This window comes from Plectropomus leopardus, chromosome 4 (genome assembly GCF_026936395.1).
Source record: "Plectropomus leopardus strain MGB_pleo_1.0 chromosome 4, ASM2693639v1, whole genome shotgun sequence".
In the NCBI taxonomy this organism is placed as follows: Eukaryota; Metazoa; Chordata; class Actinopteri; order Perciformes; family Serranidae; genus Plectropomus; species Plectropomus leopardus.
Genome location: NC_142179.1, coordinates 26,011,712 through 26,034,085, shown reverse-complemented (window position 1 = coordinate 26,034,085; position 22,374 = coordinate 26,011,712). Strand labels below are relative to the sequence as shown.

General features: G+C 40.6%; 2 protein-coding genes across 9 annotated transcripts in view; both read left to right on the top strand.

Moving 5' to 3' along the window:
• sorbs3 (sorbin and SH3 domain containing 3) overlaps window positions 1-5,525 on the top strand; it is a 32,588-nt gene extending 27,063 nt beyond the window's left edge. For 5 of the 7 annotated variants that reach the window (XM_088076950.1, XM_042488260.2, XM_042488261.2 and 2 more), the window contains 6 exons: window positions 186-300; window positions 408-533; window positions 1,419-1,970; window positions 2,106-2,209; window positions 2,311-2,417; window positions 4,060-5,525. In XM_088076950.1, the coding sequence (XP_087933076.1) occupies window positions 186-300; window positions 408-533; window positions 1,419-1,970; window positions 2,106-2,209; window positions 2,311-2,417; window positions 4,060-4,121 (1,066 nt within the window). In that variant the 3' untranslated portion in view covers window positions 4,122-5,525. The remainder of the gene's footprint in view (window positions 1-185; window positions 301-407; window positions 534-1,418; window positions 1,971-2,105; window positions 2,210-2,310; window positions 2,418-4,059) is intronic. The other 2 variants (XM_042488264.2, XM_042488262.2) reach the window with 2 other exon arrangements.
• Window positions 5,526-6,201: 676 nt separating this feature from the next.
• pdlim2 (PDZ and LIM domain 2 (mystique)) overlaps window positions 6,202-22,374 on the top strand; it is a 41,585-nt gene continuing 25,412 nt past the window's right edge. Inside the window, exons 1-3 of one of the 2 annotated variants that reach the window (XM_088076951.1) lie at window positions 6,202-6,878; window positions 16,629-16,757; window positions 18,721-18,869. In XM_088076951.1, coding sequence (XP_087933077.1) covers window positions 16,665-16,757; window positions 18,721-18,869 — 242 coding nt within the window. In that variant the 5' untranslated portion in view covers window positions 6,202-6,878; window positions 16,629-16,664. The remainder of the gene's footprint in view (window positions 6,879-16,628; window positions 16,758-18,720; window positions 18,870-22,374) is intronic. The other variant, XM_042488910.2, reaches the window with a different exon arrangement.

Here is a 22,374-nt window from a genome sequence, read left to right as displayed (position 1 = left end):
TTCTTGCATAGTTATTTACATTTCTGAAAGAAAACACTGTGTTATCAGATTTAAAGCAATGGATCAAATCTGAAGTCCAAATTCTTTCCATAATGCACATTTGAAACATTGTGAACTTGTGTCTTGATTCTGTAATCTAATGGTTTTCCTTTTGTGTGTCTTGTTATCTGTATTCCTCTCTTCAGGGAGCTCATGCTGCAGAAAGGCGACATTGTTTACATCCACAGGCAGGTAGATGCCAACTGGTTTGAAGGAGAACATCACGGAAGAGCGGGCATTTTCCCCACATCTTATGTGGAGGTGAATGTCTTTGTGGCTGTTTGCTATTCTGCTGCACTGTTGCTTTGTGCTGGTTATCTTAGACCCCATGATACATGGATTAAAACTCTTTGCTCTGTCCTCCACAGATTCTGCTTCCTACAGAGAAGCCCACGCCTATAAAGCCTCCCACTGTGCAGGTGCTGGACTACGGGGAGGCCGTGGCTCTGTTTAACTTTAACGCTGACCTGCCTGTTGAACTTTCTTTCCGGAAAGTGAGTATTGCAACAATGCTGAAAAAAGTGAGGAAGGTGCTTTCCCTCCATGTTTGGCTCCTGCAGATTTCTATATTGGAATGCATGAATTTGTAGTACAAGTCAGTTAATGGCTGGAAATCTTATTAGCGCTTAACTGACATTCTTTCCGATTTAGATGAGACGTTTGATACCACTCCCAGTATCTGTGCGCTAAATAGGAAGCTACCAGCAGCTGGTTATCTTAGCTTGGCATAAAGACTGGAAACAGGGAAACAGCTAGCCCAGGTCTCTAACAAAATCCACCAATCAGCACCTCTAAAGCTCTCTCATTAACATAGTAAAAGTTTTTTTATTTATTCTGCAATCATTTGTGGTTTTACTGGCTGCAGTAACAAAGTTTACATATTACTGCTATGCTTGATTTGTACGCATTGGCAATGTATTAAAGGTCCCACATTGTGCTCGTTTGTTCTTGTATTTTGGGTTTCAACTAAAACATGTTGACATGCTTTGTCAAAATAGTCTAAATATAGTGTACACTTACACTGATATTGATTTCTTTTTGGTGGGCCTTTATATGGTGGCTAAAAACTAACTAACGGGCAGAAACTGCTCAGTGCCATTTGGTTTCATGAACGTGATGTGAGGATTTTCTTTTCAAGTTTTAAACATCGTATAGTTGTGACATCACAACTTAAGAGAGATCCTGATGGCTCTCATCAAGGCACAGTTTCTAAAAACAGACTGAGTATGTTTCTCTTTTGCTTGAACGTCTTGAGACACATATTATTTGTCTAGAATTTAGATCTAGATAAATATCTTTAGAATTAAATTGGAAATTACTCTAATTTTTCTGTGTAATATCTAGCTTTTCAAAACTGTCTGCTGTGTTTTGTTTCTTAGGGTGAAGTGATCGATATAACCAGGCGTGTGGACGATAAGTGGTTAGAGGGGAGGATCTCAGGGACCAACCGGAGCGGTATCTTCCCAGCCAGTTATGTCCAGGTCAACAAGATGCCTCGCACCAAACTCTCCACTGACGACTGCTCCCTGGGCCCCATGTCCCCCATGTCCCCCATGTCCCCCGGGCCTCAGAGTCCAGGGCGTCCACTCCACTCACCCTGCCCCCGGTCACCATTGTCCCCTTTCACCCCCACTTCCCTCAGCCCCAAACCTGAGCACTCCCCCTTGAAGCCGTCTTCACCTGTACCTTATGGCAGCCCAGCTTCACAGTCACGCTCCCCCACCCTGACACCCGTATCCAAAGAGACGGCCAATCGGTGGCCCTCCAAAACTACTTCACCCACCAACTTAAACAGCCACTGGGCCGGGACACACTCAGCTACCCAGAGCTCCGCGGCCAGAGCCGTTTCACCCTCCACTCAGTCATCAGCGTCCGTACACAGAGCAGGAGCCACCACAGCGAACACTCCCAGATACACTGACCCCTCACAGGTCCGCTCTCACTGCACCGCCTGAGAAAGTCACAGCATGTTCACACCCGTGGTGTTCCTGTTTGTTTTGATTTGGAGTGTTGTTTATCATTCCTTATTTCATAATGCCTGACATGAGGTTTTTTATTTCTTCTAGAGCGTGATACCAAACCAGGCTGCTCGGTCTAATCCGCACATTAACTCCCTGCCGCAAACACAAGTGCCAAACAACCCCAATTCAGCAGTGGTGCAACGCCAACCGTACGTCTCCATATTTTTATCTATCCACAGTGTTGCAACAAGTGTTGCAAATTTGGTCAATTTGTGGCTCAGACCATCTGTTTGTCTGTTCTTTATTTTAGATATAAAGCTGTTTACAACTACAAACCACAGAACTCAGACGAGTTGGAGCTCAGAGAAGGAGACATTGTACAAGTGATGGAGAAATGTGATGATGGCTGGTTCGTAGGTAAGGATGAGAAAGATTTAAAAATTAATTAAATTAAAATTACAACTCTACTGTACCTATATAGCACCTTCCAAACAAACATGCAGCCTAAAGTGTTAAACATAACAACACTGATGCAACACAGACCACAAAAAAATAATACAGTAAGTAACAATATAAAGTGTTTTTTGTTTTGTTTGTTGTTGTTTTTTTTACATTTTGTTTCATTTTTAACAATAAAATAATAATAAAATACTGAAAATAAAAATCTATATCTATAGAATAAAATGAACACCAGGGATAAAATAAAGTTAAAAAAAAGTGATTAAAACTTAAAATGAAGGCTGTGACACTACCCCACATTTAAAAAAAGATGGGTATTTAATTTCTTCTCAGAGTGTATGCTACTCTCTCAATATATTTTCTGCCGAAACAGCATAATGAAAAAAAGGCTGAAACTCCAGCAACACTTATAGTACACGTATAGTAGTATTTAGAACAATTTTATTGCAATACCAACGCAGTTTGGCTTGTGGCCGCCCTCGCCGTCATCAGGGTCAGCAGCGTAATGGAGCAAGACATTTTATAAAGATGGGTGAGTGTCTTGGCTTTGGGGCACCACAGCTTTAATTCCTCCGCTGGAGGGGTGGATCATCAGTCTTGTAAGGATCAGTCAGTCATATTTTCTCATTCGGTGTGTGATGGTGATAAAGGGCACTGCGTAACCTGTCACTAAAAAATCTCCATTCACTAAGGTCTTGTGTCTTTACAGTGGGTCTACAGTCAGACCATAACTAACCATTATTGTCATTATTGATTAATCTGCAGATTATTTTTACGATTGTTTAGCCCATAAAATGTAAAAACATTATGAAAAATGCTCATCACATTTTCCCAGAGCACAAAGTGACATCTTGAAGTTGCTTCTCTTGTCCAACCAACAGTCCAAAACCCCAAAACGATCAAACATTTACTACATCATACGTCGTTCACTATCATGAATGCCAGTGCAACCATTTCAGAAGCTAGAGCCAGCAAATGTTCGACATTTTTAGTTTGAAAAATGACTGAAACGATTAATCAGTTATCAAAATAGTTGGCAATTTATTTTTGTTCTGTCAATTAATTTAATGATCAACTGTTTGCTGCAGTTCTCTACAGTGTGTAAAAAAAAAAAAAAATAAAAATAAAAAAAAAATTATTAAAAAAAAATCAAAATCAAAACTAAACAAAAAATTAATATCATACCTTGATAAAGACTGTCTGAAGTCGATTTGTAACCATAATCAGAGTACTTCGGATGGTTTTTTAGACAGCCAGTCTATAACATGGACCTCTTCACGGAGCAGGCTGGGACAGTCATTGCTTTTTATTCTTATGTGACACTTGAAGACTACCTGAGCACATTTTTACAATCACCCAAACCTAGTGTCTTGACCCTGTGAAGCACTGCCTAATTTTTTCCTCAATTTTTTGTTAAAGATTTGAGGCAACAAAGTACTTCTGTTTCATTTTGAAGATATAAAAAGATACTACGGTGTCGGTGCGCCCTCTTGTGGACATAATGAAACATTACGGCTGAAACTGGTTTGTTTAATTTTGGGCATATACGCATTTATTTGTTTCTGTTGTGTGACCACAGCATGTGCTCTGTTCTCTGTAGGTACGTCAGAACGGACTCGTGCTTTTGGGACTTTTCCTGGGAATTACGTGGCACCTCTTTGACCTCCTCACTTCTCGCTTGCCCACCTGGACTCATAAGAGGCCAGCCAGACACTCACTCAGCTCTCTTCAGCAGATACCGCTTTGACACCCCAGCATTTCTTGTTCCCACTAAACCACCACACTCCCAAACTCAGACCTGCATTTTTACTCTGTTCCTCAGAGCAGAGGTGAAGGCAGGGACACCGAGTGGTTTTTCACCTCACCTCCCTGCATGAACCCGTGTGAAGTGTGTGTGTGTCTGTGTGTGTGTGTTTCACAGAGACTGGTAGAGTGTTTTCACACACACACCACTTGAGAGGAAAGAATGAATGCTGATGATACTGTTTCAGATGCAAAGAATGGACTTTTTTGTTCCACAACGACTTGCAGCTGCAGGAAATTTGCATTCCTTCCCAGTGAACAGCTCTGTTCCCTCTGAGGTCCTGATACAGTATGATGCTGCATTCAGCTTTTGGTCGCCACAGTGCCATCACAAACCACTGCTGACAATTTATGCATTAGGACAGCACATTTTTCAGGCATTTCATGGACTAATGTCTGCTTCAAATGTCTTCCTCAGATTTTCTTTCAGATCTCTGAAAATACCCAGGGCAAGTCTGAGGAAACAACACGAACATCTGTAGATATGTGCTTAAAGCAACGCACAGTAAGGGCCTGGATATGTCAGTGGAAGTTTACAGCCTTTCACAAGGCTAAGCAAAGATGAGCAAATATAATTAATGCATGTACTGGTTTCTCAAGCAAGTTGTTCATGAGAGAGTATTTGGCTTTTGTGGATGTCCCTTTTGAGCCGTAGAGTGGAATGCCAAATGTGAAAGTAAAGAGATGGATCATGAGAGAAGTTGCTTTGCTCTGAAATTAAATGTCAATAAATGTCAAACCTCTGTAAGTTATATACGATTAGCTGTGTCGAATAAGTTAAACCTGGACTTTGCCTCCACAGCAAATGGTTAAATGATATTTTGAAGTATTTAATGTAATGCTATAAGTGCCAAATCTAACATTTCATGACATTTCTCTTTTTTAGATTATCCATTTAACGATTCCAGCTCTCTTCATTTTTACTACTACTGCTTTTATAATGCTTTCTCTGCTTACAGGGTTAACATTATCACTTTGACAGTATTTCCAAAATCACTTAAGTTTGTACCAGTGCGACTTTTGACAAATGTGACCTAATTAGAAATCCTTATCATGAGGTCATAATTGCAATTTTATATGATACATTCATGATTTTACTGTAAAAAAGAATCATATTTAGAAGAAACACAAGATGATTGTACAGACTGTAACCTGTTATCAAATTGAAAGTATAATATATATTTGCTTATAAAACAATGTATCTCATATGTATGGTACGCAATTTTTTAAAAACAATTAAATATTACAGAGTGATACTGAGAATGACTTGTGTTCATGTGCTCATCATGTATCCTAATTAAACAAAAACTTAACAATGGAGCTGACAAATGGGGAAGACCGGAGGAATGGAATCTTCAAAGAACAGGTATCTGTATCGAACCTTGCATCTATCCCATAACATAAAACTGGCAACCACAATAAAATAAAAAAACACATTTGCATAAAATACAATAAAGAAATAAGGTTTTGCCATTTTTTTCTCTGCATAAACCTTTTTATTCTGGGAGATGAGGGTATATACTGTTATTGTTAATCAAACATATCCTTAATTGATAGTCTTCCCATCACAGATGAATATTTTTGAAAAAAGGGAAAATGCCCAGAAATTTGAATTAAAGGAGATTGGTGATTTTAAGTGGCTGATATAAAAAACCAAAACAGCTTCATTATAGATACATATTTTACTAAATAAAACCAAGGGCAAATGAGATTAAAGTAAGTGATTGTTATTATTAATACATACATTCATTTATTTTTTTATTAGATGTAGCACATTTCATGTTTTAAGTGTCTCTTTGTATTTGTCTTGTACTGTGAGCGTAATGTCTTTATTCTTTGTTTCTAAAAAAGTTTTTCCATTCCAGTATAACTATCTATTCTTATATAATTATTGGCAGCTGAAGCATTAGTAGTGGTAGCGGTGTTTTGGTTCTCTTACGCCTCGCTGCATTTACCTGCTATATTTGATTCAAACCACTTATTAAGTCTAACCGTCTAATCAGCGACCTCCGTGCACCTCTTACGCCACGTGAAAGCAATTAACTTCATTAACAAGCTGCAAGGACAGAAAGCAGAACTACGTCATTGGTTAATTGATGTGGCTTTGGTTGAAGCGCGCGCTGCTCTGCTCGGCGCCGTCAGTAGGTGGCGCGCGGACACAAAACGCAGGCCAAGTCTGTTTTTAGGATAAATGGTTCAATTATCACTGCGGCACCCTCCTCTCCTACCTCCTCTCTGATGCGACACGCCCAGTTATGCTGCCTATGTCAAACCTTTTATTTTGGTAATAGCACATGGCACCGCGAGCTCATCCCAGTGACACCACCGCGCGCGCAGCCACAGGTGGCGTTCATGCGTGCCACCTTCACATCTAAGACAACCGAAGAGAGACACCAGACGGGAGGCTAGCAGCGCTTCATCACTGCTTCAGCGCTCCTGCATTGACGGAGGAAACTTATAAAGCTGCTTTCTGCTCTGTTTAGGCGCATTTTGGAGGCGGTTGTTGTTTCAGGAGGAGAACTGGGACCTGCTGTCTGCTCGGTGTGTGTTCAGGGTTTTGTCGAGGAGCGTCGAGATTTAGCAGGTGGAGAAGGCACCTCAGATCACCTCACCTTGGTGAGTAAACATGGCTTTATTAAAAGTGTCTCAACGTAGCTAACTCGAAACCAGTATATAATTCACAGCAAAACTCCCGAGAGTAAAACGTTTAATTGTTGAGGTGCTAAGTGAGTGTCCATTTCGTACTTTTGAGTCCAATGGCACCATTACATATCACATGTCTGTTTGTAACGTACTGTGATTTATCATAGGTTCGTTGTAGTCTTTAACCATTTGAAACCCGGACCGACATCAGTTTTCTTTTGTTCACTTTCACAGGTATTTAAAACTTTAAAAGTAAACACAGTGGTTTGATTTCTTTCAGAAATTGCTTTAAAAAAAGTGAATGGTGACTAATAATGACCTGAAAGTTTTTTTTTAAATAGAGAGAGAATCGTTAGTAAATTAGCACAAGGTGAAGGAGATATTTATAATACTGTATTTAATATTAGGTTACAGGAGGAAAAAACATTTTGTCACATTTCCATTTTTTAAAATTATTTCGTGTACTACTTTCAGATATTTTTATTTATCTATTGCTAATTTTTGGGTAATTTCATGTTAAGTTATTTATTACTTTTTCATGTTTTTGCAAGAAATCAAGCAGATTTTCTCAGGTCTCAAAGGGTTAAACCTGAGAGACTCATATCTGTTCATAAAAAGTGTGGGAACCTGAGAGATTGCAGTGAGGCCTTGCTAAATTATGATTGATGCCATGTATGCACAGTTAAAGTGAACAAACAGTGCTCACATATGAGCTGTTCTGCCTAATGATGCATGATATATGTGGAAATTAAAAGTCAGCCTAAGTGAGTAGAAAAACGTGAGCCCACACAGAGTGCTGGTTTCAAGCACACCTACTGCAGACCTTTCACCTTGTTAATGCATCTGTATTCAGGAGAGCAGGGGAGGTTATATTTTGCACATTAAGCAGTCAGTGTGATTTGTGGAGGGGCTGGTCCAGGTGCAACCTCAGCAATCTTTTAAGTCAGTAGTTATGTCACATTAGTTCAGCTGGTGAAGCCGTTGTCTCTCCTCCTCCTCTTAAAGTGCCCTGTTGAGGATGATCGCTCTGAATTAGCCTGATCCACTGTAGTTGAAATTCAACATCCCTCATTCTTTCCTTAAAAGTGTCCAGACAAAACTGTTCCTCCAGTTTACCTAATCGAATGTTGAGAAATAAATAGACCTGGCTTCTGAGCTCAGCAGGTGGGAAAGTACTTTGTGGTGTTTCACACAGTTCATTTATAATCCAGAACAGTCCCGATGAAACCTCATATTCCCAGAACCCCACCGCCTGCTGTTTGTGTACCTTCCCCATTGTGATTGGACACGGCTGCCTTTCATGTGCATGCTCTACCTCCTCTCACTTTATAGTGTGTTTGTTTCCACCATGCTGTTACTCATAGGATACAGCTAAAGCCATCCAGGAACCAAAAACACACCACTGTAATTTTGGATAGAGCGGAGCGGCGGCTTTTTAAGAAAACAGGGAAAACTTGTTACTGCACCTTCTAAGTCAGGGAAAGAATTTGTTTGTTTTACAATTGCTTTGAGGTTTTAACTGAGGCAAAGAGAATTTCTTTTTTAGTTTTGCTAATTACTGCTGTGTTTTAGCAGCTTTTCTCTGTGCTGAAGATGTTTTCGGTTATGCAGGAAGTTAAGAATCGTCTGTTAAGTCTGCATGAGTGGGGTTTTTTTGTGTGTGGTTTTCAGTTTTAGCTGTGGGAGAAGCATGGCAGCATGTTTTTGACTGCTCTTTTATTCACATGACATTTGATTTAGTTGGAACAACACTGTGAGGCAGAGAATGTTTCTCACTGAGCATCAAACATCCCTTTGAATGCATGGGAGTGCACCACTGCAAGTTAATTTCAAGAGTTAGCGTGTAAAGAACAAAGTGGTGGTTGGTGTGTCTTTTTGTGAGGAGAGCCTAATGGTGCATGCAGAGGATGTGGTGAAGTGATCTGATTGCCGAGCAGCAAAGTGTGGAGTCTGTTCAGTGCGAACAGCAGAAACATGATCTCCAGATGACGATGATGCAGAGGGAGATAAGTGGAGCCACCACCACAGTGTCCTTGTCTAGTTAAAAAACATACACTACAGTGGGCACAATCCAGTCCACTGTAGCAGTGCTGCAGCAAAGTGGCGATGGATAATTTGATTTGATTTCACTTCATTAGATGATGAAAAACTGTAATTTGTGTTGCGTCCCAGGATGTCAGCTGTTTCACAGAAATACGCATAAATACAAAGCAACATTTAAGCATACAACAAAACCCTACTGCAGGGTATCCATGTTCATGTTATTGAAAAAACAGTTCCTCAGGCCTGGAGATGCTTTGCGATACACATTGGCAAAGGCAGCTAGTTGGTTGTGGGAATGTCTACTGAGCAAGTTAAGTTAGCAAATGCACGCAGTTATCTGCAAAAACCTGGACAGTGCATGTTTAGTAATGAAATCCCGAGGAACACAGATTAGCCTTGCTCCCAGTTTTCCCAGTGGCAGCTTCTAGAATCGCAGAGAAAAAATCCTCTGCTGCCCTAAATTGCATTTTCCCCATAGACCTCCATTGTAAGGGACTCATCTGCAAAACTATTGAAAGCACACCTCCAACTGCAAAAAAAAGTCAATATGACTCTTACTATTCTGATTTTATTTTAATCCATAGTTTCAAATTTTTAAAATTTTCCTTAAGCCAAGACAGACGTTTAAAGTTTTAAAATTCATTGGTAAAAATGTGTTGAAACGTACCTAACCAATCACATCAGACATTATGCGATTTGTAGCATTTGTTGTTGGTTTTTTTTGTTAAGCTTATGTGACTGCATAAAACCTTTGAGGAATGCACCCTTAAAAGTTCTCATTGAAAAGGGAGTAACCCACAAAAATTACAGGTATGGCTTGGCGCATAATTATTTTGATGACACACATGCTATTATTGATACAGAAACTCATCAACCAACACCCTTTTTTTGACATCATTTGTTGTTGTTTGATATTTTCTCATCTCCCTAGTGACTACAGCTATATCTGACCCAATGGGTGTGATTTGGAGAATGCCCAGAATGTTATTTCACTCTGAGTCCAGGGAGAGGCTCGCTACTGCATTCCTCTGCTTGAATAAAGTGGGTGTGTGTGTGTCCAGGTAGGTGCCGACCTGTCAGGGCAGTGCGTGACACACAGGGTAGAGTCAACATCAGTGTGCATCACTGACGAGGGCTGTGGAAAGTTCACACCGGTGTATGGCCACCAGCGAGAGAGCCTTGACAAGTGTGATTCATATCAGGAATATTCCCCCGCAGCCACGGTGGTTCATCTGAGACAGAGAGAGTGTCTTTGCATCAAAGCCCCGCCAGAGCTTTCAGTTGGACGTACTGCGTCTGCTACGATCATCAGCCATTCTTTCAGTATTAGCATGTTGGAGAGCCAGTGCTTGTTCATTTCAGTCGAGTGGATTTTGGCCCAGAGTTCAAGGAGAAGAAAAACAGTCTGAGTTAAGAGCTCTGGTGATTCAGGGAGGAGGTGAAGAGTTGATGTAGGTGGCCAGGTTTAGTGGCCAGACATTTCATTACACAGAGCCTTAGTCAGCTATCTACACGGTTTATCTGATTCAGTTTAAATGAATATTTAATTTCTGCCAAGGTACATATGGGAGCAACTTGTTTTTCCAAATGTTGCATTCCTTGGAATGAATGAGGTGTTAATTCTAAGGATTAGCTTTGTTAAACATAATGATGGTAATCGCTTCCTGCGATGCACATATTTATTTGTTAACCAGTTCACTCTGCATGTTTAGCAGGCTGTGTATTCTTTCCACCTAATGCAGTTTTTTGCTACTTTTCAGTATTAAGTAATAATATAACCGTCAGCACTGGTTGCCAAAACGTTTCTGTGGTGACATGCTTACCAAAGTTTATGACTCATCAGGGGTGAGTCATCTTCATTTTCACCACGCTTTATTAAATTACACACACAGTTTCAGACTTGTGCTAGCAGGTTTCACTCATTCAGCCCAAACTACCCATTACTGCATGTTATGGGTTTTTTTATGTCACGTAAACATGCTAAATTGAAGATTGCGCATCAGTTAGGTGTTATTGTGTCTACGAGCCTCAGCCTAAATAAGGCTCAGGTTCACCGCCCCTGACCACCAAGAAGTTTTTTCATTTCTAGTCAAAGGGAAAAAAAATATCGCTGCAGTTACACTACTATTCAGCAAACATAGTGCAACATGTTGGCTATTTTTATGTGACAGAAGAGTTTTTCTAGTTCTGCTATACATAAATGACCCAATTTCTGAATAATCGACAACCTGTTTCATCCAATATGTCAAATATATATATATATATATATATATATATATAGCATTGAATATGAAATACATCATTTTAGCTTAACACAAATTTTAAGATAATCATAGATCTCTGATTTTGACATACCAGTTTTTAACCTTGAGTACAAAATGTATTATTGAAAACTATTTTCAAATGAAACCCTCGAGGCTCTCTGCGTGTTGGAGCAATGAACCTTGAATCCAGGATTCGGAAAGGCTTGTTCTTCCCCATCATACCTCCACTATCTCTTTTGCCTGTAGGGACAATCTCTCAGTGATGTGACAAGTGCCAAAAGGGCTTTAACAACATATTGAGTATATACATGACAGGCATAGACTTTTCCCAGAGAGTACAAATGCCCATATGGAAACTAAATCTACATTTTTTTTTCATACCTGCCTCACCAAAGTGCTTATATGCAGAGTAGCAACCCTGTGATTTTGTCATTGAAAGACATCTGACATTTTTGTTGGTCTCAAGCTGCTAATGGCTAATATTTTGTGCCAGTAGGATGAAAAGGTTACCAGTTTTACAATAAACAATACATCAAACAATAACATTAAATGTATAGGGTATTTCCTAAATTAGATTTTTTTGGACATTCAGTGTAGTTCATCATGTGCTGGTAACATTAAAGAAAAACTATTTGTAGATTTAGCAGCTCTTTAAGGTAGCACGATCCTCTGCTCTGGTTCAATTCATGCCGTGTTAGACACCTTGGGGACAATCACATGTAAATACAAATACTGAGAGGTACCAATAACCCTCACTAATAAGATGGTAGACAAAAATCTTGGGGCTGCAACTAACGAATATTTTCATTATCAATTAATCAGCTGAAAAATGTTTCCCTGATAAATCGTTCAGCTTTTTTTTTTTTTAAGTGAATGCATTATGTGTGTGTGATTTTTGCATTTTTCCTTTAACTACAGTGATTAATCAACCATTAAGAAAGTTGCTGGTTATTTTTCTGCTGTTTGACTAATCAATTAATTGGCCAACTGTATGAGTGCACTAAATTAGGAGGGACATCTCTCGTAGTACGCCGAGACAGCTCAGCCTTCTATAACCTCCAGAGCCAAATCAACACCACTTTTCAAACAGTTTTAACCAAAACTGAATAGATGTATAATTTATTGCAGTGTTGGTATATTAGACTTAGGCTTATATTAGACATTAGTTTTATCTGGGGGTGCCGATTTCAACTTGTACCCATCTGTATGAGCTCATGGATAAACCTGTCTTGGAGACTTGTCTCTTGTAGTAAAACGTGATACCTTGCTGTTAGTTGGTATGTACAGTAGGAATGCAGGTAACTTGCAAACCTGTTCATTGTGTTAGTCGGAAGTGAGAGTAGTTCAATACACCTGGGACTAGTTTCCATACTCCTCCTCTCCTCCTGCTCATCTCCTGCTGTTTGGCAGATGCTGGCCTGCGAGCCATAGAAATGACTTCATGACTAGAATTCTTCTCATTGTGTTGGGTGTGTTGAATTGTGCTGCCAGACTGGCAGGGCAGCAAAAGCAGCGAGATGTCACCCGAACAGAATTCACCTTTTATGTGTCTTGGCAGCGGCCCAACAGTACTTTAGTGTGATGGTTTGGTTTCATCTAACCGTGTTCAGCACTTTGTTTTAAATGGGAGTAGCACCACTGCAGAGCAGTCTTAAAATCTCATCAGTGGCCAATTAAGTGCAGCTCATGAGTGTGCCACTTATCCTCCCCACCACTATGTGTTGTTTTTTCTTTTCTGCTGTTCGTCTGCTCTGCCCGCATACTTTCACCATCCTTTACTTTGACATTATACTCCACCAGCACTTTTATGATGCTAACAGTGGACGTTTACGCAGGGAATTAGCAGGGTGCTCGTTTGATAATAGCCGCTCTATAGGAGAGGCTGCAGAAGCTTATGGAACTAATTGACACCCCCAGAGGCTGGGAAACTTTGGGGCGGCTGCTCTCTGTCATTATCACAACTGCACTTATTTCTGGAGGCGGCAGCAATTAAGAGACCCTAATGATGGTGAGCCCAGTAACCCTGCTAATTGGCCGAGACTCTTAATGACTTACTTGGTCTGCACTGCGTGTCCCAAACACTTGTGGAATGTGCAGCTGATGAAATGGGCCAGTGTTTGGAGGGATTTAGGGGAGTCGTGTGGCCGATGTCCTAGATCCACTCCACTTGGGCTGGGTTTGTAATGTCCAGAAGCTTTGCTGATCATATATTTTCGACACTTTGATAGCTCTTTTATGCAATGTTTGTAATCATTGACAGACGGATCACTTGATATCAAGTAGATATCAAGTAGCAAGATTATAATTTACATTCCGGTGTCGGCCACATGCATTTCTGTCTGCACTGTCTGATACGCAGCGCCTCGGGTCAACCTGAACTCTCAAGTATGATAGTAAACTTTGTATTGAGATCATCAGATATTAACCTGTGATTAACTGATTGTATCATTATTCAGAGCTGCAAAAACATGGTACAGTGCTTAAGACTGTCTAAAGTGTTTTTACGCTTCTGTATGGCTTTGCTTTTCTCTGAAGTAAAGTACACATAGAAATATTAAAATAATAGCTATGACTAAGATGAAAATTAATGTAATGCCATGAATTCCAAATTAAAGTGCAGTGTGTTTTAAAGGTGCTTTATAAGACATTCAGAGTCTGGGATGATTGCCTGCACACAGCTCTTATGTCACACGTGAACATAGTGATGACTGAGCCAAAATCGCAGCCGCTAGTAGTGTTAACCCTAACCACACTAACAATATAAAAAGTGATAAAAGTGCTCACAATCGCAACAATGTTTTTGTGGGTTCAATATTACCCCCCCCCCCTTCCACTGTGATTGGACAGCAGGGTAAAAAGTGACAGTGACGAGTGGCTGCAGCGTTTTACCCAAGGTTGAATGTTTTCAACTCTTGGCAGCCAGGAAAAATGGTTAGGATACACGCAGGGATTCACAGTGACTCACATGCACTAACTTGCATGCAAGGATGGACTGCCCACCACAACAAAGAACAGAGAAGCTTGATTTAAAAAAAACGCATGGAGCATGTTCATTCTCAAGACATCATTATGCTACAATATCTTTACATAGCAAATAGCTGTTTGCTGCCATATTAATGTTCAAAATCTCATATAGAACCTTTTTAACTATCTGGAAACAAATCCAGCATGGCATTGTGTCTCTGTAGAAAGAAACAATCACCTATTATTAAGTGTAAGTTCTGCATTTACTCTAAGAGTGACGCAAGAACACACATTGTTTGGGTGTATGCAAAAAAGTGTTTCAGGAGAAGCAGTCTATACTTAAAACAGCTTATGTTATTGTCTGCGCATGCACCTGTATATTACTTGTTGCACTAATGTCTTCAGTTAAAATAAATGCACATTTTCTCAGTGAGCTAAATACCTACATAGCAGTTCTGTGTGTGTGTGTGTGTGTGTGTGTGTGTTTGCATTGTGCAGGTGTCGATGTGTTTATGAACCTGTGTTTATCCCATCATCACTGTATGCCACAGAGCTCTTGTGGCTCCACAGGCAGTCATACAACAGACATGCTGCATCTGCAGCTGTGAGCAGAGTCTGGGTAAACTGGCAGCTAAATCACAGGTTATCCTCAAGATGAAAAACATCATCAACACAACTATTTCAAAGCTTTAAAGCATGCTCTGATCTAGTTTCATCCTACTGATATTTTAGAAGATAATGTAAATGCAAAAACAGTGATTTTAGTTTTTTATCTGGGTTTGGATGTTCCACGACAGTGGGGGATAATACAGCTTAAGACAACATCAGTGTTATGTTTGTAACTCATCTGATTACCCTTCAGTGCAGGGATACTCAACTTAGTTTGCCCGGGGACAACTTAAGCTAAATGAATGAAGTCCAGGGACTAGTTAGTAAACAAACAAACAACAAATAGTTAGCCCTGACCTCTGTTGGCGGCCCTGGGAACCCTCCCTTGGCACCTTCTTGAGAAACAGGCTTTATTTCGATGCTTTTTATACAACCTGGCACCTTATTTACATTCAAAGTACAATTCACAGCATGAATCGCTTATTTTCATTGTGAGTTAGAAAATGGTTGGTACCGAATGGCCAGAGGATGTTGAGTATCACTGCAATAGCACCTTGCTGATAGGGACCTTATCATCCTTGTCATGCTGTTCTTGTCAACAGTGTTCATGCTGATAAGGAGTGACCTGTTGGTAGGAATGCCTACACACATGCAGGTATTTTTTCATTGAGCAGTGAGAATCGAGCAATGTGAAGCTGGATAGCCAAAAATCTTCGACAGTCGACAGAGATATCCTCGCTTTTAGCACATGTCATTTACTCATATGGATCCTGTTTTCTATGTACGTCTACTATTATGATTTTGCATTGAGTAATATTTTAGAAGCTCAATCCTCACCAGTAATTAACGATCTAAATCTTGAAAATGTATTACTTTGCTATCTTGTCATGTAGCTGTGTAGATTTAGTGATTATTTGTGACGGATTAAAATAGTTAACAAAATCTTAACAGAATCTTGAGCCTCAACATACAACATGATAGTCACTGCTGACTGTCAGCCCCCGAATACTATTCAGATAGTGATTTGTCCCAGAGCAAAAAGACCCCTGGATTTTTGTACAGTATGAATTGCTCTTTCTTAACATTGCATTAATGCCTTTAAAAAAAACTGCCCACAAGAGAATGAAACAATGAAAATTCCTCACATGGTTTCACTATACATTGGCGTCTCCAGTGATTTCATTTTAAACACTAGATTTACAGTTTTAGGTTCACAGATTGACAACAGATTTCGTGGAAAACAAAATCTATAAATGTTCGTGCAGACTCTAAACTTGCAAATATAAAATATTCCCAGAGGAACTACAGATTTACAAAACAACTGAATTGTTAGACAAGTTCATACATATACAGACCATTCTTATAAACAAGACTCAAAGGGCTACCATACTATGACGTGTATCATACTACACCACTGTATACTGTACGCATATACATTTAACACAACGGTCACAGTGACATGCAATGAAACATTGAGCTCCTTTTGTGGCTGCAAGACCTTTTGTTTGCGTTTATTTCCCCTGTCCCGACGGAGCATTTGGATTTAATGAAACTCTTTGGCTTTTCAGGCACTTTAGCAATGTTAGTCATGTGTCTTTGGTTTCAGATTCTTCCAATTCCTTTTTGATGTGGTTACACAATCCATGTCAAGGGGACTTAGGCCAGTGGAAGTGAAGTGTTGCTGGAGATGAAAGGCAGCTTATGCAAATGTTCACTGTCTTCACCTGTTGATCTAATATTGAGCCTGGCCAGCAGAAACATGTGAAAACATTCAGCTATGCACATGTTGATGTCCCACATGTTACTTCCACTCAGTCTCATGCTGATATCTCTTTCTTTGCAGGGTTTTGACAAGAGTGTGTGCAGACCTGATCACTAAATGGCGCTGACGGTGAACCTCATTGGCCCTTCACCATGGGGCTTCAGAATATTTGGAGGAAGGGACTTCCAGAAAGCCATAACTGTATCAAAGGTACTCGTCAACAGCCGCCCTGTTGCTGAACCTCGTCACACCTTATCAAACCATATCCTCTGTTTTTGACAAAACACAGCCTGTAATGGCTTGTCATGCAAAGTCAACTTCCCCCGCTCACTACGTCTCTTTTCTTGTCTTTGTTTGTGTCCGCGGGCTGCTTCGTACCTATTTCCTTGACTACTGTACCCGTTAGAATAGAATGGAAGTCGACTACATTAGAAGGAAACCACTGATTACAGTAACAGTGGAAGCTGAGGTGGGAGGTGAGGGGTTCCTGATCGCCGAGTGCAGTCTGCGAGTGTGGCTTTCTGTGCTAACTCACGTGCATTACCACGTGTATCAGTGAATTTGTACTTTAGCATGTGCATGTTATTTTTACCGACCATATTTTTCCAGTCACAGTTAGAAAAAAAGAGAAGATGGGACAGCGGAAACGTTACCACTGTAAGCAGACAGCACACAGTAAACACCACCAGGAAACCTTCTGCATGCCAGAGACACCCAGTTCTGTCCACTGCACATTCTGCTCATCACCACCTCAGCCTGTTTTTTTCCAGTAAGACTTCTCCAGTAGCTCCTCAGACCATAAAAGATAAATTATGGCAAAACCATGGCAGGGTACCCGTGCCTCACACAGACCTTGACTTCAAAGGCGTTTAATGCTTGCCCCCTTTTGAAAACTTATGCTTGAAAAACAGGTCGTTGAATAACTCCGCTTTATGTCTGTTTTTTATACTGCTATCCGGTAAACAACACCAGCATGTTTGCTTGTCTCAAATATCAAACGAGGTCTCTGAAGTGACGGGAATTCCTGCTGAGAGAGAAACTTGATCACTGAAATTAGTTTGCAAAGCCCAGTTTGAGAAACGGCTTGCCCCCCCCCCCCACCATCACCATCATCACCGCCATCCCTCCCCTCACTGGGTTGGACCATCTGAGGTGGTTTGCGCTTGGCACAGAGACGACATGGATGCCCTCTTTTATTCCTGTTGGCCTGAAAGATAGCTTGCCCCCGTTTCACTCGGGCACCGAGCCTGGAAAAGAACCCCCGACCGTTCTTAGTTTATGTTAAACCAGGCGTGTCCTGATCAGAAAAGGCACGCACTATTGTGGGTCACCACAGCAACGCTTAATTACCTCTCGAGTGGGCCCACAGACATGGTACCTCTGCCCTCTTGCTTGGCGAAACTGACAAACTGTTGACCGGCGCTCTGTTATCATCCATTTTTTTCTCTTTGTTGATGTAAAATGAGACATTCATCTCCTCTGATTGGCTTTTTATTTGTTTTGTTTTGCATTCTTTGTTTTATTACCTCACTGTTTGTAATTGTGGGGCGAGCGCTGTTTGTGGCTAATGTCATACTTCTCTAAAGTTTAGGCAGCTGCAGCAACAGCCTCCTCATTTTGCTCTTTGTTTTAGTAAGCTTGTGTGTTTGGGTGGGTATGCCTGGGACACAGGAACCGAGCTGAAAGTGGTGGCTGGGACATCGTGTTTTGGCCTATTACTGTGGAATTCCCTCAGATGTGGTGGTATAGTATTGTCTTTGACATGCAGTGAGGCTGGTTGCAAAGGTCAGGCCCAGTCAAACCATCAAGTAGTGTCACCCTAATGACTGCTCCCCGAGGGTGTCGTGAATCTGTCCGCTGTTGACCGGCACTGCCTCGTTCCATGTGTGTGTGAAATGCTGTGGCGTCTGTTGGTATTTACTATGAGTGTTATGAGTTTTGGAGAGAGAGACAGTCGGATTAAGAGCGTTGCAAATGTGTGAAGCAGCTCGTCAACACCTTTTCTCATTTACTCAGTTATTGCCTAATGTCAGCCACTGATGAATGGTCCACACAGCCTTAAGATACAGAGCTGTTGTTGCTTCTAAGATGAATAGCATCTACAAAGTGATATATTCAGAGCAGAACCTGAGGCCAGTAAGACCTAACTGAAGCTTGTTTTTCTGTCCAACAGGTCAATGCGGGCAGCAAGGCAGCACAGGCAGACCTGCAACCTGGTGACATTATCTTGCAGATCAACGGAGAAAACGCTGCTGACATGCTGAACGTGGAGGCCCAGAACAAGATCAAGAGCTCGACTCAGCTGCAGCTTGTGGTTGAAAGGTACGCAGACATGCAGACCTGCTTTAAGAACATTTGGCCTCATTCATCAGTATCTTCCTTAGTTTTTTTCCTCATTTTGTTCTCAAGAAATGTCCTAAGAAAATCTATGTGGGATTCATGACATGTTCTTAAATCCCAGAATTGTTCGCACCCATGTTCTTATAATGATGAATCCCAAGTCCTCCTAAGTTGGTAGCATATGCCAGTTCATCCTAATGAGCATAGGTAAACGCCCCGCAAATCCCCATACAAGGACATGAGAATAACGTGCCATGTGCACAAACAGAGACTCAAGAAGAGGAAGTCTGAAGAGGGTGGTGCACTGGACTCTGGGAAAAACAAAAATGTAAAACTTGCTCAGGTCTTATTTGGTAGCGTCAGGAGTGGATATAAAATAACACAAAAGATACATCAGATGAATGCCACTCCAAGAAGTGTGTGAGTGTGTGTGTGTGTGTGTGTGTGTGTGTGTGTGTGTGTTCACACAATGTTTCTGTGGAATAATAATAAGTCAGTCTGAACGCTGCTTTGTCACTTTTTGTCCCGCTTGTCCAAACTGCCCGAGATATTTTGTTGAGTGATCAATCACTAATTATTAGACGGCATGGTTCACACTAACATAAATGATGTGAAGTGTTAGTGCTGCGTTTATTTAAAAGGCCATAATACTTTTTTAATAATGAAAAAAATGCATCAAATATTATAAATTTTAAAAATATTATTGTAATATCAATCATAAAATATTATACAACTGTAGAATTGAATAAAACTCAATATTCTGCACAGAGAGAGTCCTTTTTAGTGTGCGTAGATTCTGTATTTGCCTAGGAACAAATCCCAAATGTGAAAACATTGGTGAACTGCAGAATCCTCATAAAAACTGCAAAAGTGGGGTTTAAGAAGGAATTTCCTCTTAAAAACTGTTGTTGAATGAGGCCCAATATTCCTGCTATGATAGCTTAGAGTCTTATGTTGTGCATATGTTTATATTACATATTTATAAACATAAAAAATGATACACTGGCATGCAATCTTTTGGAGATTTGTCCCCCATATAAATACCCCTAATTTCTTTGTTTGTGCCAAGACCACAATCGCCCCAGCCTCCATCTTTCTTTACACTGTTTTTCCCTTTATCATGTGTGCACTGTACTATACAAACAAAAAACAAGTGATTGTAATCAGGGGAAATGCCAGCATGTACGAGGGCCACAGTGTTCCCTTCTCTGGTCCCTCTTAATAAACCTCGTTTTGAGGTTTGCCAAGACCTTGTTTAGATGGCGGGGAGTTGGCTAAAAAAAAAAGGTTTTCCTTTGAGGCAGGTCTTGGCTGGCATTTTGATTAAAGGTCCTCCCTAAATTCTCATTTCTTGTCACTGTTGTTCCCAGTCACTCTCTTTTCTCAGTCATTTTCTCTTACTGCGCACAAATATGCACACCGAGATACACACTCTCACGCACGTGTGCTTTCACATACTTCCTCCTTGGATGTCCCACGTCCATGTGAGTGAATTTTTCCCTGCTGACCTCATGTCTCCCACCAAGCCAGAAACAACACAATTACTTCTTGCCTGGCCAGGACAATGCCACTGTGTTGCTTTGCCATGTCTTTGATTTCACTCTGTTATTGGTCAGCGCTTCTCAGCACCAGGACTCTTATGAACCTCACAGGCTTCTGTTTTAATACTACTCATCAAGCATGTTACCCATTTTATTAACATTCAGTTAAATTCAGACAAGTAGCACATTCTGTAATGTTTGATTTGTACGTTGCTTAACTGAGAGCGTGCAGCTCAACATCTGGTTGGCAGTTTATTCAAACTAGTGAGTGCTGGTCGTCATCACACAGCTGCCGTGCCCACTTGAAGATGCTGGCATCAGCTCATCCTCCGAATAGAAGAGTTGTCTTTAGGCGTGTCTGCTGCTGCAGGGGCAGTGGTTTATTGTTTGTGCATCCAATAACGTATTCATCCCAGACTTTGCTAACTGGGGTTATTTTTACATAACAAAGCACTCCCACCATCGCTGTCTTGTCATTGACCCCGAAAATGTGTTAGTCAGGCTTTGTTTGCAACTGCTTGTTTGGACTTCATTGTTCATTGATGCCTAGCGGATGATGTCATGTTGACCAAAGTATTTGTAACTCTGTGATCCCGTTGCTCTCTCTCTAATGGAGTTGGCCATCAGAACATATCAAGGGTATGGCTTTACTTCACAGCCAGACTGTTGCAGTACTGAAGAGTTTTCCTTTGATACTAAGATGCATGCATGTACTGCTGTGTGTGTGCGTGTGTCTGTGTGAAAGATGAGATTTACGTTATTGTTCCCATGGGTAAACTTTGCTTGGACAATAGCTACACATAGCTTCAATCAATTTAAAACATTGCATAGCCTGTGTGTGCATGTGCTTGTGCTTGTGCTTTACGTGTGCGTGTGAATCCAGAAAAATTCAGAATGCTTACTATGAAATAGTATTGAAATAATAATACTGAAACTGTTTCAGTTATCATTTTTTGCAGGGTCAGTACACCAGTAGAAGCTGAACTTTCTCACACTCTCTCTTACTGTTAATGTGTACTGTGTACTTGCCTTGTACCTTGCCTTGCCTTGTATTTGGCAAACTCAGCAGGAGAATCTGTAAGGTCAGTTTTATTCATATGGTCTGTATTCACAGATTTGACCCAAAGGGCTAATTTCTGTAACATACAACACCCTCTATCCATAAAACCTCTGATAAGAACACAGCTCGACAAAAAGCCCTTTAACATAAATAAACCTAACATTTTATATTTAATTTTCTGTTCTATTTAAAAACAAACCCATTTAAAAAAATGACATCCAGGACTTTGTAGAAAAAATGGATTTTGTCTGAAAATATTGATAAAAGTATGACTGGCAACACAACTGAACCTCATTCCAGCACTATTATTAAAAAAAACTTCCAACTACACCATTGCCTATAAAGCATTGGCCTGCCTTGTCCTAAATACTCATCACAGCTTGATGCAAAGTATGTAGGTTTGGCCTCTAGTGGATTTAAATTCTCACTGACTGTGGTCAATATAATGTTTTTTAATATTTACAGTTTTCAGATTGGAGAGGTATTCTCAGAATGCACATATATGAAGACTCTGCCTCAGTCAGTTTAACTCCAGGTCCCCGTGATGACAGCTGCATATAGCTAGTGTCAGCAGAGGGTTTCATGCGCTGATTTATGTCAGTTTGGCATCTGTGGTGAAAAGCCACAGTTAGCATTTTCACCAGAAGCAAATTCCTTTCCAGTAATTGAGACCTGTAACCAGAGGTCATCAGTTTTTGATGAGAAACTGATCTGATCACTGAACTGAAATACATGTCATGGTCTAAAGACCACAACTTCCTCTGGTGCTCTGATGTACAGTATGTGGTAGAAATGAAAGTTTAAAGCACAAAGTTAGCATTTTTCAGCTCCTCATACAAAGCAATGAGTTTTTCAGGCCTGGCACATAGATATCTCTCTAGTGGGA